The following is an 18,455-nucleotide window of genomic DNA, read 5'->3' on the forward strand; positions in this document are numbered from 1 at the left end:
AGGGGATAACGGTTATTACCTCATCGTGTGTAAAACATTTAACTCAACTGCTCCTGAGAAAATATTTCACAGGGAGGCTAATAGACAACATACAGTAATAAACCTCATTAAAAAGCTGATAATGAAGCTACTTACATTCTCATTGTTTAATGCCTGGCCAGGAATATTGTTACCCATATTATCTAGCATGGCATCTGTGGCTAATAGTGTCATGGGAGACTTTGTCTGAGCCCGTTTCACAGCCTGAAAACCACATCAAAAACACAAAAAAAAACGCACACAAAAACGTAACTGGCACATTAAAATCACAACATGCCAGTAATGTGTGTATTGAGACCCTCGATGTGCTGATTGTTGGATTGGCCAATACAATACCTCCTCTGTCATTCTCTTCCAGTTCAGCCAGAAGATTACAACGATGTAGAAGATGGATTGTAAAACGACGCAGATGAGCAGTCCAAGCCAAAAACCTGCAGAGAAAATAACAAATGGATTTGTAAAAAAGACAGCAGGCCTCAGTTGTGATATTCTTTCTGTGCAAAAGCTCTAACAAAAGGCATTTGCATCATAAAATTACCTATAATTCTAATTTCTGCAACAAATATGAAAGTCACGCTCAGTGAAAGCCCTATGCCATAGTATCCAACAAGATTAGCCACAGCTGGTATCTTTTGTTTGCCTGTTCCCAAGAAGATGCCAGTGCACACACACTAAGATGAGGAAGAAAAAAATAACAATTTATATGTTGACATACTGTGTAATTTTCAGTTTTTGGCACTGCGCTGCAAATATGTTTGTTATGCACACAAGACAGGCTGGTGCACTCACCACAAGACCGTCGAAGAACTGAAGGAAACAGTAAGCATTCATCAAGTTCGAGACCAGACGTGCAATATTCCTGGAAGTAAGGTCTCATATTTAAAGCTTTCCAAAAACAATCTTTGTATGTATAAAAATGTTTTAAAATGATGGGGGAGGACTCGGTATGTCAAGTCAGTAGGGAAAGCGAGTGAACAAATATATCCAGGAAGTCATTAACCAGTTTAATTTTATATAGCACAGTTTAAGGAATTATAGTGACCGTAAATTAGTCTATCTGAAGATTGAGAGATTGACAGAGATACTGGATTTGCAGTAGTAAAATGAAGGAAAGGTTCCTATGGGAGATTTTATGACAGACAACAATGTTAATATATTCATTTTCTTTGGTTCATTCTTTCTAAGACCATAAACATCCATGTGTAAACTATTCCAAATTATCACACTCACTCATCTTCTCCCGCTTTATCCGTTCCCGGGTCGCGGGGGCAGCAGCCTCAGCAGGGATGCCCAGACTTCCCTCACCCCAGACACTTCCTCCAGCTCTTCCGGAGGGAGTCCGAGGCGTTCCCAGGCCAGCCGAGAGACATAGTCTCTCCAGCGTGTCCTGGGTCTTCCCCGGGGTCTCCTCCCGGTGGGACATGCCTGGAACACCTCCCTAGGGAGGCGTCCAGGAGGCATCCGGTACAGATGCCCAAGCCACCTCAGCTGACTCCTTTCAATGTGGAGGAGTAGCGGCTCGACTCCGAGCTCCTCCCGGGTGACCGAACTCCTCACCCTATCTCTAAGGGAGCGTCCAGCCACCCTGCGGAGGAAACTCATCTTGGCCGCTTGTATCCGCGATCTTGTCCTTTCGGTCACTACCCAAAGTTCATGACCATAGGTGAGGGTAGGGGCGTAGATTGACCGGTAAATCGAGAGCTTCGCCTTTCGACTCAGCTCCCTCTTCACCACGACGGTCCAGTACATCGACCGCATTACTGCAGACGCTGCACCGATCTGCCTGTCAATCTCACGCTCCATTGTTCCCTCACTCGTGAACAAGATCCCGAGATACTTGAACTCCTCCACCTGAGGCAGGACTTCTCCACCCACCCGGAGAAGGCACGCCAGCCTTTTCCGGTCGAGAACCATGGCCTCGGTCTTGGAGGTGCTGATTCTCATCCCTGCCGCGTCGCACTCGGCCGCAAACCGCCCCAGCACATGCTGAAGGTCCCGGTCTGATGAAGCCAACAGGACAACATCATCTGCAAAAAGCAGAGATGAAATCCTGAGGTTCCCAAACCGGATCCCCTCCGGCCCCTGGCTGCGCCTAGAAATCCTGTCCATAAAAATTATGAACAGGACCGGTGACAAAGGGCAGCCCTGCCGGAGTCCAACATGCACTGGGAACAAGTCTGACTTACTGCCGGCAATGCGAACCAGACTCCTGCTCCGATCATACAGAGACCGGACAGCCCTTAGTAGCGGGCCCCGGACTCCATACTCACTCAGCACCCCCCACAGAATGGCACGAGGGACACGGTCAAATGCCTTCTCCAGATCCACAAAACACATGTAGACTGGTTGGGCAAATTCCCATGAACCCTCGAGCACCCTGCGGAGGGTGTAGAGCTGGTCCAGTGTTCCACGACCGGGACGAAAACCGCATTGTTCCTCCTGAATCCGAGGTTCGACTATCGGCCGTAATCTCCTCTCCAGTACCCTGGCGTAGACTTTCCCCGGGAGGCTGAGAAGTGTGATCCCCCTGTAGTTGGAACACACTCTCCGGTCCCCCCTTTTAAACAGAGGGACCACCACCTCGGTTTGCCACCCCAGCGGTACTGTCCCCTTCCTCCATGCAATGTCGCAGAGGCGTGTCAGCCAAGACAGCCCTACGACATCCAGAGACTTGAGGTACTCAGGGCGAATCTCATCCACCCCCGGTGCCCGGCCACTAAGGAGCTTGTACTTCATCATTTAAAGAACTCAAAGAGATGGCATAAATAGCCATAATACAGAAAATATCATTTTTAACGGATATATTCTAGCTTTTCAATGTAAAGCAAGGTATTTCCATTCAATTACAAGGTAGTTCCATCCACCTATCCATCCATCCATCCATCCATCCATCCATCCATCCATCCATCCATCCATCCATCCATCCATCCATCCATCCATCCATCCATCCATCCATCCATCCATCCATCCATCCATCCATCCATCCATCCATCCATCCAACAGCCAAAGCAAATGGCCTCATATTGCAAATATTGAGGCATTCCTCCCAGTTGGACATGCCTGAAACACTTCCACGAGGGAGGCATCCTACCCTCATCCATCTGGCTAAAAAGCAGCTCATGTCACCCGAATCGCTCCCGTGTGACGCCAGATGCACAATTCAGTTCAATTCAATTTTATTTGTATAGCGTCTAATACAACAGATGTTGTCTCTAGATGCTTTCCATAGACCCAGAACATGACCCCCGAGCAATTATTACACAGACTCACTCATCAGAGGTGAAGATGTAGCCGATCACCGTTTTGGTAGAACCAAGCACAATTCCTTCAATAACTGCAAAGCTACCTGGAAAAGAGGAGCTGGGAAATCTGTCAAACAGCAGAAAATGTTGAGGAAATGAATGCTTATCTTTACATACTGATGCACTAGCACATCACATTTATCACGGACCTGCAAGGGTAAGTGACATCTTGCTGGTGAGAATTGCTCTGGCTGTGTCTCCTGCACCGAGAGCATTACCAACCCGTGCACATGCTGCAGCTTGAACTCCAAGAGGGAACTATGGGTTTATGATGATTCAAAAATGAATAAATGCTTGTCATGCAATAGTGTTTTTATAATGAGCATGTTGAAGTTAAACTACAGCTATAATATATGAGTATTTGAAAACAGTGACGATACATTACCATGTAGATGATAAAAGCCACTATTATTACGGCATGCTGGGCTGCAAGCTCATCTTCACTTAGCATTCCTGATCATTGCAAATAAAGACAAGATCACAGGCTTTGCAGCTTTTTTCAAAAGTTACTGAAACTAACATAATAGAAAATTACCTGCAAAGAATCCCCCAAACTCATAAAGCCAGCCCACCACTCAAAGCATTTCATTAAAGTGCTGGGGATGGCCAGCTTCATGTAGGAGCCCCACTCCTGCAGTGATTCTGCTGACCAGCCTGCAGGGGGAGGGAGACCCTCATTTATGTCATGTCAATAATTAACAAAGTCCTATAAGTGAGCAGACCAAGACAGTGATTGACATCCTTCACCTCTCCATGTTGTTACATGCAGCTTCTTCCACCAAATGTAGCAAAAGAGAAACACACAGATGTAAATCTGTGACAAAGTGTTGGCTGCCGCAGATCCGCTGGAATACATGGATGGGATGAAATCACCATGTGTGTGAACATTTTCAGATCAGAACTAATGTTCTGAACTGTGTGTGTGTGTGTGTGTGTGTGTGTGTGTGTGTGTGTGTGTGTGTGTGTGTGTGTGTGTGTGTGTGTGTGTGTGTGTGTGTGTGTGTGTGTGTGTGCACCTACGCGACTCCCAGATTCAGCCAATAAAGAAAGATATAGTTTGTCACCAGGTTTGCTATGTTTGCCAACGCAGCAGCATACATTTGTGGGAGAATTATACCCTGAGAACATAAACACCAGCTGATAAGAGAGTACCATTTACCCTTCAGAGGAGTAATTAGATTAATTTGGGGAACTCATTGGAATTCTTTGCAACAGGAGAACAGAATATGAGTACAGGATATTAGCGCACCTGGTTCTGCAGATAAGACACCTGTAGATTAAATAGAAACATTGCCTAGAAAACAAAGAACTGATATTAAACTTTGAGCTCATATTAACGTTAAGATCTGATATATTTGTACATAAAGATGATGGAAATGTTACAACTCACTGGTACTGCAGGAAGGAAGGCTGTAATATACAGCTGAGCTATTCTGAAGTTAAAGAAAAATGCTGTGTTATGATCCAATTAATTATAAGACATTTTTTATGGTACTTTGCACTGTTAAGTAAGATCAACTTATTATTTTCACCAGTGGCAGGAAATGTTAGTTAAAGGGGACCTATTATGAAAAACACGTTTTTTCTTGCTTTAACATATATAAATTGGTCTCCCCTCAGATACACAGCATGACAGCAGAAACTGTAACAAACTGCCTCGAGTGTGGTGCCATTCTGGTGTCTCTAGAATTCTTTTGGCATATTGTTTTTTCTTAATTACAGTTTTCTCTTTTACCTTTCAGACAATTCAACATCACCCAGACATATACGTGTGCAGACCTGTCAGACTCAAGGCTCGATGAGCTTGTGGAGGACATTGTGGCTGGAAATGATCTCATTGGTCCTGAGGCAGTGAGAGCATCCCTGCGTGCAAGCGGGCTTCGAGTACAGAGAAGAAGGGTTCGTGCAAGCATGCTGCGTTTAAATCCAGGAGCCGCTGCCCTTCAATCAATGTTGCAGAGACCACGGCGTCGGACTTACCAGGTGGCGAGGCCAAACTCACTGTGGCACATTGACGGAAACCCCAAGTTGATAAGGTAGCTACTGCAGAAGGTTCATTCAGCACTTGTTTGGGCATTTATATAAGAGGGAATTGAGTTAACAACAAAAAAATATTTTCCTTTGTCACCAGCAATATCCGTCTTTAATAATTTGTTGTTTTTTTTTTTTTTGTAAATGGAGGATAGTCATTCATCAGGCTATCGATGGGTACAGTCGCTTTGTGGTCTTTCTACGTGCCTCCAGTAACAACCGCAGTAGCACCGCACTTTTGTTCTTTTTGGCCGGGATCTCATCTCCTTTTGGTTCATTACTTTTGGGTTAACCTTTTTCCTGGTTTTATTTTTTCCCCATCGGTCTAAAAACAACAATACAATAAATACATTTCAACCCTTGAAATCTTGTGTGGCGCGTCCTTAATAGGTTGTGGTCTCATTGAGCCTAACTGTTTCTTTACTTTTATGAGGCCGTAACACCCAGACAACCTGACAAATTGAAGCTAAATCCACATTATAAGCTACCATGTGTCCTTTTGTAAAAGAACTGAGGCAAATTGAAATTATAAACATTTAGATTTTAATTTTATGGTTTTATAAAAAGGCCCCATTTATGTTTGGATGTTTTCTCCGACACTAGAGAAGATTACAGCATATCAGGTTTGTTGCAGTGAAAATATTCTGTCCAATTGAGACACTGGGAATTTCAATAAACACTGTTTTACACAAAAGACGACATTAGCCGAGTCAGAGTCGGGAACATCATGAGGACAAAGCATGTAAGTGAAGTATGTCGTTTGGTTTAGTGAGGGGTCCTGAGGGGTTGTATAAGAGTATAAACAAGGTAAACAAAAGATTGCACAAGAGAGACCAATACTCAGAATTTCCTGTATTTGTATTCTAATTTAGAGTTTATATTAATTTGAACTCTTTCATAGTGTTCAACGTAAAATTTTAAAAGTAGGTTTAAGTTCAACAATTTTAAGAGTTAATTCGACATCAATAAGGTCATAGGTGACAGAAACATACTGATTATATCATTGTTTTATTTGAAAAGTCCATACTGCTATAAAAACATCAAATGAGGTCCTCGGTGTACAGAGAAAACATATGCATGTGTGCGTTTTATATATGTACATAAACTAAAATCCCGAAATTAAAGTTGTTTTCAACAGCTGGCTTCAGAGATTTATCTATATTTGGACGTCTCACTAAAATGGACACCCCCTGGTGGAGTGGAACAGGTACACCGTACAGGATGCTTTCAGTCAGAATCAGAATCAGAATCATCTTTATTGGCCAGGTTCGAACATTGTCCAACAAGGAATTTGACTCTGGTAATTTCGCTCTTTGGTGATAAAATAGAATAAACAGTAAAACAAATGTGGAATTTCTATTATACAGAATAAACAGTATACACATTTAAGGTGCAGCAGTTTGAGGTAGAGAGAGAAAAAGAAAAGAAAAGAAAAAGGGACAGTTCTTAATAAAAATAAACATAACCTATTTACAATTTTACAGGGCAATTATACAAAAAAAATACAAGAAGATTATACAAATTATACAAAGAAATACACAGTGAGGGGTGCAGCTGAGTGAGGCAGACATGGTTGTCAAGGAAGGTGCTAGATGGTTTTTTGCACGTGATTGGTTACTCTGAGACTCTGTGCCAGTCTCTGTGCCAATTATATCAGTCAACACTGGTATAATTTTCCCACATGCCACATAAAAGCTTTTAAAGATTTTGGAGGGATTATGTTCCAGTTAGATGCAATACTGCAATACTGGAAACATAATTTTCAACACGATTTTTCAACACATTCAGTCCCGATTTGGAACATCAGATGCATTCTCATGAAACAAAACTCGTTCTTTTACAAAGATTGGTTGGAGAAAGGGAGTTGGTGTGTTCTACACTTTATCTTGCAAAAAAATAAAAACCACTTCATTGAATGCTTATTTCTTTATTCTTTATTTCTTTCTTTAACTATCCATTAAATGCGTCAGCAGTTTAACATGGATCAGTTTATTCTGGATGAAAGAGCAGCGATCATGCAAAGCAGATCTGCGATGGACTGATGTGGTCTTGTCTGATTGCTTTCTCATTGGCTGCTTACAGTTCGCTTTTAGTGGCTGGAAAGAATTAAAGGGCAGGGATTTAAGTTTTGAACGAAAACGGCGTAAGGCTGAATTAAGGTTCTGCGTCAAACCAACGCAGAGCACACGAACCCTTCGGACTTCTCCGTCACTCCATTTGGTCGCGGTGCAGTACCCCCCGCGACCGCTAGTTAGCGATCTTTTTCTGAATGGTTTATCCAACTTTTTGCGGTCACAGTGAATCAAAGAGATAAGGACAACTATTGTGCAAAAAACCAAAACAAAAAAAATCACACAAACGAAGAAAAGAGCCCTGAAAGTTCACTACTGCTTCAAACGGGAAACCGGAAATGCTTCGCTTCCAAGTGAACCAATCACAGCCCTCTCCGTCTGCGTGTGGTCTGCGTCGCCTCGACGCGTAGTTACAATTTTCGGGAGGTGCACGTCAGTGACGGCGCATGTGACGCCGTGTGGTCTGCGTCGACCCAAACCACACGCCGTAGGCACGGCGTCGTTTTGACGCAGAACCATATTTCAGCCTGTATTTTACGGGCTCCATACGCGCGTTTTGGAAGCGCGTCATTGTTGCACGAAACGCCGTTTTTTTCCGAGCGTCTTTGAACGCCGCGTAAAAAGCGGCGTTCAAAGACCCTCGGAAATGCACGTTTTTTACGCGACTTGTATCCACCTTATTCCTGGAGGCTCTACGAGGCTCTACTGTAGAAACGATTGTGGGTGCAACTTCCGGTTAGATGCCGGAAGTTGCGTAAAGCCATTGACTAACCATGGCAGCTGAGCGCGAACAGCGGTTTATTTTAAAGCAATTTGCTTTCAATCTAGCAGAGAAGTTACTTTTTTTTCTGACATTTAATGTTTAACATATTTATCAACCGTAGCATTTATTAAAATGCCCTTGCGGAGCTCGGGTACGTTGTGTTGTGGAGGAAAACCTGCATCCTACTTTGTGGCTGGGATCCGAAAAAGCACCGGAGGAGAGACGCAGAATCCTCAGAGGATTGACAGGAATGGCATAAGAACATCAGGTATGATTTCAGGTTAATGTCATGAGAATATCAGGTATGATTTCAGGTTAATGTCATGAGAATATCAGGTATGATTTCAGGTTAATGTCATTAGAATATCAGGTATGATTTCAGGTTAATGTCATGAGAATATCAGGTATGATTTCAGGTTAATGTCATGAGAATATCAGGTATGATTTCAGGTTAATGTCATGAGAATATCAGGTATGATTTCAGGTGTAATGACATGAGAACATCAGGTATGATTTCAGGTTAATGTCATGAGAATATCAGGTGTGATTTCAGGTTAATGTCATGAGAACATCAGTTATGATTTCAGGTGTATGGAGGACACAGCATTGTAGTATTTGTCCGGTAATGACAACCTTTAGTATTATTTATTATTATTTTCTGTGCAGTTAAAATACAAAGGGCCAAATCCACAAAAGGATTGCGCGGCTTTTGCGGCCGCTAAACCGGTGCAAATGACACAAAAAGAGAGCGTCTAATTCACAAAGCACCCGCAAAGGGGGAATTGCACCACAAACTGCGCTGCCAAGCAAATAGTGGCATTGTGCGCCTGTGCCATTTGCATGCATGTAAATTAGGTAATATTCATACATTCTGCGCAAAATTGCCTCCTTTCTATGCAAATAAGCCTCATTGCAAAAAGCGTCTAATTCACAAAGGCCAGCGGTATTTGCCACACGCAAAAATAGTGGAGCAAATACCGTCTTTTGGAAGCGTGTATTAAACTGCGCGCAAACTCACTCCTCACTCCCCATCTCTCTGTTTCTCTCTCTCTTCAATGTCATTCAAGCCTGTGTGATACTGAATGATATTAAGGGTGAAATCTATAGTCAGACATGACTGTACACAGTCAGATCAAGTGGGGTTGTGGACTTATCTCGGATTTAAAAATAAAAATAACAGGAGCTCAGGATTCATCCTATAAGGGGCTGCTTTATTACAAACAATTCCACCATATAAACATATAAATCTAGAATGTGTGTGTTTAACAGCTTAATAATGTCATCACATATCACAACATATATCAGACTTATAATAAAATACCGCTGATCGTGTCCCTGTGAAGCTCAGCGTCAGTCAGGACTCTCAGCTGCTGCTGGAGATGCAGCCGCGGTGAGTGGGCTGCCCTTGAAATACGGAATTGTTACGTAATTGGGAATTAGAATTCATATAAAACAGTTTATTCCGTATTTCACAATCGTCCCATGCACGTCTGTCACATACGCACACACTAGTTAAGCCTAATTATGCCTAAATAATGGTCCGCGTTAAATCGGCGCAGAGCCTACGCCGTATGGTCTGCGTCGATTTAACGCGGAACCATAAATCAGCCTTGAACAGCACTGATGAGGGAGGAGGGAGGAGAGGGAACGGGGCTCTTCGCACAGTGTCTTGAGAATTTACAGGCTGAGCCTACCGTTAGTTCTTAAACTGTAAAAAGAAAAAAAAAACGGGGGGAGAGAGACAAAAGCATGAGTTTGAAAAGTGGGGGGGCATGTCCCCCCTGTTCCCAGTGGAAATTGCGCCCTTGCGCCTCACGGCGTTTTATTTTCACTCGCTTTATTTTTTATTTCTGCAGTTTTCATTATGGACCAATCTGTGTGCTGAAATATGGAGAACACTGGAAACAGCTCCGCTCGACTCAGACAAGGGCAAATTGCACTCAGCTCCAAAACTTTATGGGCGTGTCTGCGCCGGTATATCATTAGTGCAAAATCTTTTGTGAATAGGACCTTAAAGCGGGGCAAATTGCGGGCGCAAATGCAGCGCAATTCACAGCGCTATTTGCGGGCGCAATCTATTCTTTGTGGATTTGGCCCAAAGTGTGTTTATGGCACGGACTGCAGGGCAGCATTAGAATAAAAATACAATAGTTTCACTACAGAAGTGTTGATAAGTAAAATGTTTTTTGTTAATTAAATTTTAAATCGTAGCTGTGATAATGTACCGGGTTTTTCCTAAACTTCTGGAGGGCTTAGGTGATGTGGTTGCAGGTGGGTCTTCCCCCAGGTACATTTGATGAGGGGGCTGGGGGTGTTATAGTGGTAGGGAAAACCCTAATGTATCATATCTTATCTTAATAATTGTGTACTGTATTGCTCCCTCAGATGAGCCTGATCAGGAGGAGCAGCTGTGCTCAACACCAAAGTTTCCTGTGATGCCCAAACACAGTGGTCAGACCCAGGGATGGAGGACCACACCTATTCTATTATTTACGTGCTGGCGATGGGTGACTGTGGTTTCACAGTTAGAGGAGCGTACAGTGAAGCTAATCATTCCAGCATTCACACGCAAAGGATGCCAGCTGACCAGTGAGGAGGTCACTCGCACACGCCGCATTGCTCATGCCCGCATTCATGTTGAATAAGGCACCTGAAGGTGTACAAGATTCTTTCTCAAACAGGGCCAATTCACTTTGTGCCCAAAATTGACAAAATGCTCAAGATTTGTGCTGGTTTAATGAATTTAAGAGCTGAGTTTATTTCAAGTGAAAAGTGAGAAGACATTTAATATTGCACTTAAACATACTTACATATTTCAATCATTTAACATTTTCTGAAAACAATTGAGGTACAGTTACACTTACAGTATCTTTAACACATAAATCTCAACAGGTTAAGTGCTGTATGTACAGGCATCAGAATCTTCCGTGGATCCGCGGAATTCCGCGGATTTTGGTCTCAGCAAAAAATTTCCGCGGAACGGGGAAAAAAAAAAAAAAAATTCCCCAAACAACGGACTCGAAAACGTGATGCGCCAGGCCAGAAAAGAAAAAAATAACATGCAAAAAATAAGCGACGTATCTATCCATTCATTCAGAAATCAAAAATCATTTCCATTTGGGAGCTGTCATATGAGAGTTTTATTCAGGGACTGTTTTGTGTACACGCGCATTGATCTGAGTGCACCGGTAAGGAGAACGGCGCAGCGGCGCGGAAAGTAGTCCCGGCTGAAGTGTTGACGAGTTGTAAGTGTGTGACAGAGCGGTGGAAATAAAGACCATAAAAAGGAGTAAAATTGTCCGATATTCTTCGGGAAATAACCTCCACAGGAGCCTCTGTGCGGCGCTGAATATGCAATGCAGTTTTGCGGTGTGCTTCTCATTGAAATGACTGGAGGCAACGCGTTGCGGCAGTGAGTGAAGCCTGAATTATGGTTCTGCGTTAAATCGACGCAGAGCCTACGACGTAGGGTACGCGGCGACGCGCGCTTTAGGCTAATACTGTGAGAAATAATCTCTCATAATAGCGGTACTACAGTTAATAAATGTAATAAATGCTCCTACTGCCGTTTCTGCTGGCTACTGAGTCCCCTAAGTGGCGAGTGAGTTTTAACTCCTTAATTACCAACCAGCATCAGAGTCACACACAGTACACAAACTGCGATGTTAGAGAGCCACCTTTTGTCAATTTAAGCAACCGCATCGCCAGCTGCTTGACAGTGGCTCAACTCATTAGTTTACTGTTTTTGTTGTTATTATCTATGCAATTGTGCAAAATAAATGAAAAACTGTGAACAACCGCATTCCGTAGGCTATTCGGTACTCAGTATTCAGCCAAGTCTTTAAATTTTATTCGGCTTCAGGTTCGGCCTCCAATTTTTCATTTCGGTGCATCCCTAGTTTTTACGGTGGGAAAGGGGGATTCTGGCCATTGTAGAAGTTTAAGATATAATTATCTTCATTTCAAGATTTATTCGTGCATGAAGAATTACCCATGATGATGAATGGGTGTTATTATGTTATCAAAATGCATCATTCTTTGGAAAAATTCTGATTTTTTGTGTGTATTCTTGCATTGATAAAAGATGTGATTATGGAGCTTTGAGACCACCAGAATGCACCATTTTGAGTCTATTTTTCTTTTTTTTTTTTTTTTTTTTTTTTTTTTTTTACCTTGTCTGCATATTATTATTATTTATATTATATTATTATTACCTTGTCACATATTATTTTTTTTTTTTAAATGTATTTATTAGATTTTCGTTTGCAGTTTCTAACAAGACAAACATCAGTCACTGTTACAGACAACAAAGCAAACTTTTTCTCCCCGTTCTCCCTCCCATCCCCTTGTCCCCTAGGAAAAAAAAAAAAAAGTCAATAAATAAATAAAATAAAATAAATAAAAAAATAAATAAATAATAATAATAGAGCAAAAGGGGGAAAAACATTAATAGATATAGTATTGATCAAGAAACACTTAAACATAGATATCCATTAAATATAATATATATGCATACAAATATTGAGATCAGTTATGACATTGATGTATTTCAAGGACATTTCCAGGCCATTATATCACCCCACATGAATATTCTACTCCCTCCAAGCCTCCTCCTGCTGAAGTAAGTTACCAACATTAGTATCATGTCTTAAAAAACATATAAAAGGTTTCCAGATGTCGTCAAAAACATGTTGCTTCCGTCTGATAATGTAGGTTATCTTTTCCATCGTCATGTTTAAAGCCATCTCTTTAATCCATCTTCCGATTCTTGGTCCATCAACATTCTTCCAATTAAGGGAAATTATACGTTTTGCTTGTAATATACACATATCTACAAGTCTAGATTCTTTATTTCGTAGTTTTGGCGTAGTTGGGTATATACCTAGGATAAAAAACCTTGGATCCATTGGTAACTTTTTGCCTAATATCTGATCAATCATATTAATAATATCCTGCCAGAAGGATTTCACTTTCACACATTCCCATATGCAGTGGTACAACGTTCCTCTTGCTTCATTGCACTTAATACATGTATCAGGGATGTTATCATTAAACTTGTGTAGTTTGACTGGGGTTATGTATGTACGCATCAGCCATTTATACTGAATAAGTTTCAGGTTGCTATTAATTGTTTGTTTCTGAGCTTTCATACATGCCCCCTTCCAGTCTTGCAGTGATATTACATCCCCTATGTCTTCCATCCACAATCGCAGCCTATGTTTTGAAGATTCATCGGACCCGGATACGAGCAAATCATACAGGGATGAAATTAAACCTTTATCATAGCAATGTCCTATAATTGCTGTTTCTAATAAGGTGGTAATAGGTATATCTAACGAATGGTTTTGAGATGATGATATAAAATTTCTAATTTGAAGGTATTTAAAGAAATGAGTTTTTGGGATGTTGTATTTGGTTGATATTTCTGGAAAGGACATAAATACACCATCTTTCCTATACATATCTTGCACTGCCCTTAATCCCCCATCAGCCCATTTTCGAAATCCTGGGTCGCTACTCCCTGGTTTGAAATTGGCATTACCCCAGATAGGACTGAAACGTGACCAGGATGGATTGATGTTCAAATATTTACAAGTATCAAACCAAATGTCAATCATATTTAAAACAATAGGGTTGTTCGTATTTTTCCTCAAACTTTTCCGATCCGCTGAATACAAGAACAAGTGAAGTGGTAAGCTAGGCCTCACCGAGCAGGATTCCAAGTCTTTCCAGGCAGGAGTGTTTTTAGAGGAGAAGTAAAACATGATGGACCGCAGTTGGGCTGCCCAGTAGTACCACTGGATGTTTGGGCACTGAAGGCCTCCTCGGTCATATGGTAGATATATTAAAGATAAACGTAATCTTGGACGTTTATTTTGCCAAATAAAGTTGGTAAACATTTTTTTAGTTCTAGCAAACAAGGATGAAGGAGGGGGTAGAGGGATATTTTGGAATAAATAAAGATATTTAGGGAGGATGTTCATTTTTAGGATATTTATCCTGCCTATCATTGATATTGGTAATGCTGTCCAACGTTCAAGAGATGAGGTCGTGGTTTTCTGGAGGGAGTCATAATTTATTTGAGAAATCTCGTTCACCTCAGGGACAATTTTTATACCCAAATATGTAAAATTATCTGTAGAGTCAAAAGGAGATAGGAGAGCATTGTGATTTATCCTGTCTGACTCATTAAGTAACATTATAGAAGATTTGGCGTAATTAATTTTGTATCCTGACATTTTTCCAAAGGTTTCAATAAGATCTACAAGTGCTGGAATGGAGCTGTTTAATTTTTTCAGGAACAAAATTACGTCATCAGCAAAAAGTGCTATTTTATGTTCCAACTGACCTTCCCATATTCCATAAATATTTGTATGCGTCCTAATTGCTATTGCAAGTGGTTCTATTGCAAGAATGAACAATAATGGGGATAGAGGGCTTCCTTGTGGGCAACTCCTAGAGACAGTAAAAGGTTTAGAGACCACATTATTAGTCAAAACAGTTGCAGTGAGTCCTGTACAAAGTAACCTGACCCATTTACAAAATCTATCTCCAAATCCAAAGCGGGCCAGCACTTCGAACATATAAGGCCATTCGACTCGGTCGAACGCCTTCTGCGCATCCAGTGAGAGCAAGGCCGTGTCTTTCGCCGCTCTTTGACTGTGTAAGATATTCAGTACACGCCTGACATTATGAAACCCTTGTCTACCTTGGATGAATCCATTTTGATCCCCTCCCACCAATTGAGGAAGTTGGCCTTCTAATCTTCTTGCAAGAACTTTACATAATATTTTTACATCTGAATTCAGGAGACTAATTGGCCGCATATTTTCACATCTTGTATTTGGTTTTCCCGGTTTTGGAAGCAGCGTAATTAGTGCAACCCTCATGGATGCAGGGAGGAGACCATTCCCGAAGGATTCCTGAAACATCTCCAATAAGGGTGTCACCAATTTGGATTGAAATGTTTTATATAGGTCTATGGGAATTCCATCAAGGCCTGCTGCTTTCCCAGCCTTCATAGAGCCTATCGCCTCTGCTATCTCCTGTTGTGTTATTTCTTCATCTAATATCTTGTTCTCCTCCTCAGAAAGTTTGGGGATATCTAGGTCATTCAAGAATGTTGTCTGCCCATCCAAGTTGGGAGAGCACTCAGAGCTATACAGTCTCTCATAGAAGACCCTGAATGTCTCACTAATTTCTTCCGGGTTAACGATCGTTTTCCCATTTGGGGCTTCTATATAGTTAATTGACCTTTCTGTTTGTTGTTGTTTAATACGCCATGCTAATATTTTCCCAGATTTCTCCCCTTGTTCATAGTATGATTGTTTGAGTTTCAATAGGTTGGCGGCTGCTTTATTAGCTGATATTTCATTATACTGAGATCTGAGAGTAAGAAGTTCTGTATGCATATCTGGTGTGCTAGATTTATTTTGATACAGATCAGTTTCGAGTTTTTTAATTTTTTCTTCTAGCGTCCTCATTTCAAGTTGTGCTCTCTTTTTTTTTGAACTAGTGAAACAAATGATTTGTCCCCTAATAAAGGCCTTAAATGCCTCCCACCTTATACTAGCCGACGTTTCAGAAGTGTTACATTCAAAATACAAGTCAATTTGTTTATTTAAGAAATCTACAAATGCAGGGTTCATAAGCCACTCTGGTTGAAGCCTCCAATTTGGGGGGTCTCTTACAAGCTGTTCATCTTCATATATCATAGAAATTGCTGCATGGTCAGATAGGACTATGCTGCTATACTTGCACTCTTTAACCTTGGAAACAAATAATGCCGAAATCAGGAAATAATCTATACGCGAATGAGTTTTATAGGTACTAGAATAACAGGAATATTCCACTGCATCTGGGTTTCCGTATCTCCAAATATCCAATAAATTTAGCTCTTTTATAAAATGGTGTATTATCTTCCTTGACTTGGTATGGGTATTGTCAAAGCCCGAAGATCTATCACTTGATGGGTCCAGCGTGCAGTTGAAGTCACCAGCTACCACATAGTTTCCAGAGAGATTTGAAATTGTCAGGAATAAATTGTTATAGAATTTGGGGTCATCTTCATTTGGACCGTAAATATTTATCAGATTTATATTTTCAGATAATAAAGTCCCTTGGACTATAATATATCTGCCAGCCGGGTCCAATATAACATTACGAATTTGGAAGGGGACTGATTTATGGATCAGTATCATGACTCCTCTAGAATGAGTAGTATAAGGAGCAGAAAACACCTGACCCTGCCACCTTCTCCTTATCTTAGAGATATCCCCGCTCATCAAATGAGTTTCCTGTAAGAAAACTATTTTTGATTGTAAGAATTTTATCCTGCTCATCACTTGTTTTATCTTTGCAATTTTATTCAAACCTCTACAGTTCCATGAGGTGAGTTGTACCTTAAAACTATCAGGCATAAGTTATTTGGTTTGTGTTTGTAGTGCAGTGGAGACAACCCCCCCCCCCCCCCCCCCCAAAAGAAAAAAGAAAAGGAAAAAAAAAAAAAAAGAAAAGAAAAAAAAGGAAAATGAAAAACGAAAAAATAAATGGAGAAAAAATAGGGACCCCCCCCGCCCCCCTACCCCCACCCCTCTTTTCCAGGTACCATGTTGCCATAGGAGTACCTCTTTCCCTCCCCTTCTTTAACAACCGCTTATGAAAGGTCCTACCTCTCTAACTTATTCTTTAAACTCTTAACTGCTTATATACAATACTAACCATTTACCTCTACTTCTTATTATTGAATGAATTTACTTTTCCAACCTGAACACAAGATTGCAGTAAACCAACTGACAAAACGTGAACATCAGGGAAACCTGTCACATACCTGTTGTTCAACAGTGAGGATGGCGAAATTCCTCAACTAATTATGAACTGTTGGCGCCATCTAGGGGTCATAATGTGGCGGACATCTCTCTCTGTGGTTCACGCATTTGAATGAGTAAACATCGGAGATTAGTCTTTTCTTAAAGTCCGTTTTAAATCCCGTCCTTAGGGATAAGTATAAACAGAAATCAGCCATAAAAAAAAATTAAAATAGAGACCTCATCCTCATGTCCCTCAGATAGACTGGATAAAGTTCTCCACTTCAGCCGGAGTTTGGAAAAGATGAGACCTGTCATTATGCGTCACCAGGAGCCGCGCTGGGAAGATGATCCTGTGTTTATTGATCCCCTTATCGCGCAGCTTCTTCCGCACCTCATCATAGCTTCTCTGCATCTTGTGAACTCCAGCAGACAGGTCCGGGTGAAAGCGAACTTGCTTCTCATCATAAAGGATTTTCCCTTTTATTCGCGCTGCCCTCAGCACCCGCTCCTTGTCTCTGAAATTCAACACTTTCATGATAAGAGTCCTTGGACGTCCCGTGCTTGAGTCCGAAGGAAGGGTACCGATTCTGTGCGCTCTTTCAATTACCGGAGCGTCCCGCGGCTCCAGCCCCAGAGCCTCCGGCAGCCACCTCTCCAGGAATGCTGCAGCATCTTGGCCCTCCGCTTTCTCCGGTAGGCCCACCAGTCTCACGTTGTTGCGTCTGCTTCTACATTCCAGGTCTTCAACTTTATCAGTGAGAGCTTTCACCGTGTTTTCCAGTGTGCCGACTTTAGTTAATAGCTCATTAACGTTATCTTCAGCATCCGAAATCCTTTGCTCAGCGTGTGTAATGCGCCCCGTGCATTCCTGCACCTGCTTTTTCACCTCAGTAACTGTAAGTTGTACACCGTCGATTTTTTTATAAAGTCCATTTTTCAAAGAAATTATGGCTTTCATGATATCTTCGTTGGTTTTCTCGCCTGAAATATCGGTAGATGTTTCACCATCTTCTTCCTCGACATCCTCCGCCATGAGTGACATGGCGTCGCTCGTTTCTTCCCCCTCGGAAAGTTTGCCTTCGTATCGTGGTTTTTGTTTGTCTTTTTTTATGCCTTTTGGTGGCATTTTTCCGTCAAGATAATCTTATCCTCACGTTGCCCAAGTTTAAATCAGGTTTTGGTTGGTTCTGTAGGATTTATTACAAGCGAGCAGCAGAGTTCAAAAAGTTGCGACTACCTAGTTCCTCGCCATAACCGGAAGTCCTTGTCACATATTATTGATTGATACCATGACGGTAGAAACCAAAAGTGTATATGTGTGCATTATTACTATATTTAATATATATACATATATATACGCACACATATGCGTACACATACATAAATATACACATACAAACCCAGTGGTTTTTTTTTTTTTTTTGGTTTTTTTTTTGGG

The 18,455-nt window shown here is 41.4% G+C and overlaps 1 protein-coding gene across 1 annotated transcript in view; it reads right to left on the reverse strand.

Moving 5' to 3' along the window:
* LOC133441878 (multidrug and toxin extrusion protein 1-like) overlaps positions 1–18,455 on the reverse strand; it is a 63,002-nt gene that overhangs the window by 550 nt on the left and 43,997 nt on the right. Inside the window, 13 exon segments of the mRNA XM_061719611.1 lie at positions 136–243; positions 376–470; positions 578–710; positions 829–898; positions 3,310–3,385; positions 3,491–3,599; positions 3,727–3,794; positions 3,877–3,907; positions 3,910–3,995; positions 4,089–4,186; positions 4,362–4,459; positions 4,591–4,635; positions 4,732–4,774. Of these exon segments, the coding sequence (XP_061575595.1) occupies positions 136–243; positions 376–470; positions 578–710; positions 829–898; positions 3,310–3,385; positions 3,491–3,599; positions 3,727–3,794; positions 3,877–3,907; positions 3,910–3,995; positions 4,089–4,186; positions 4,362–4,459; positions 4,591–4,635; positions 4,732–4,774 (1,060 nt within the window).

This window comes from Cololabis saira, chromosome 4 (genome assembly GCF_033807715.1).
Source record: "Cololabis saira isolate AMF1-May2022 chromosome 4, fColSai1.1, whole genome shotgun sequence".
NCBI lineage: Eukaryota > Metazoa > Chordata > Actinopteri > Beloniformes > Belonidae > Cololabis > Cololabis saira.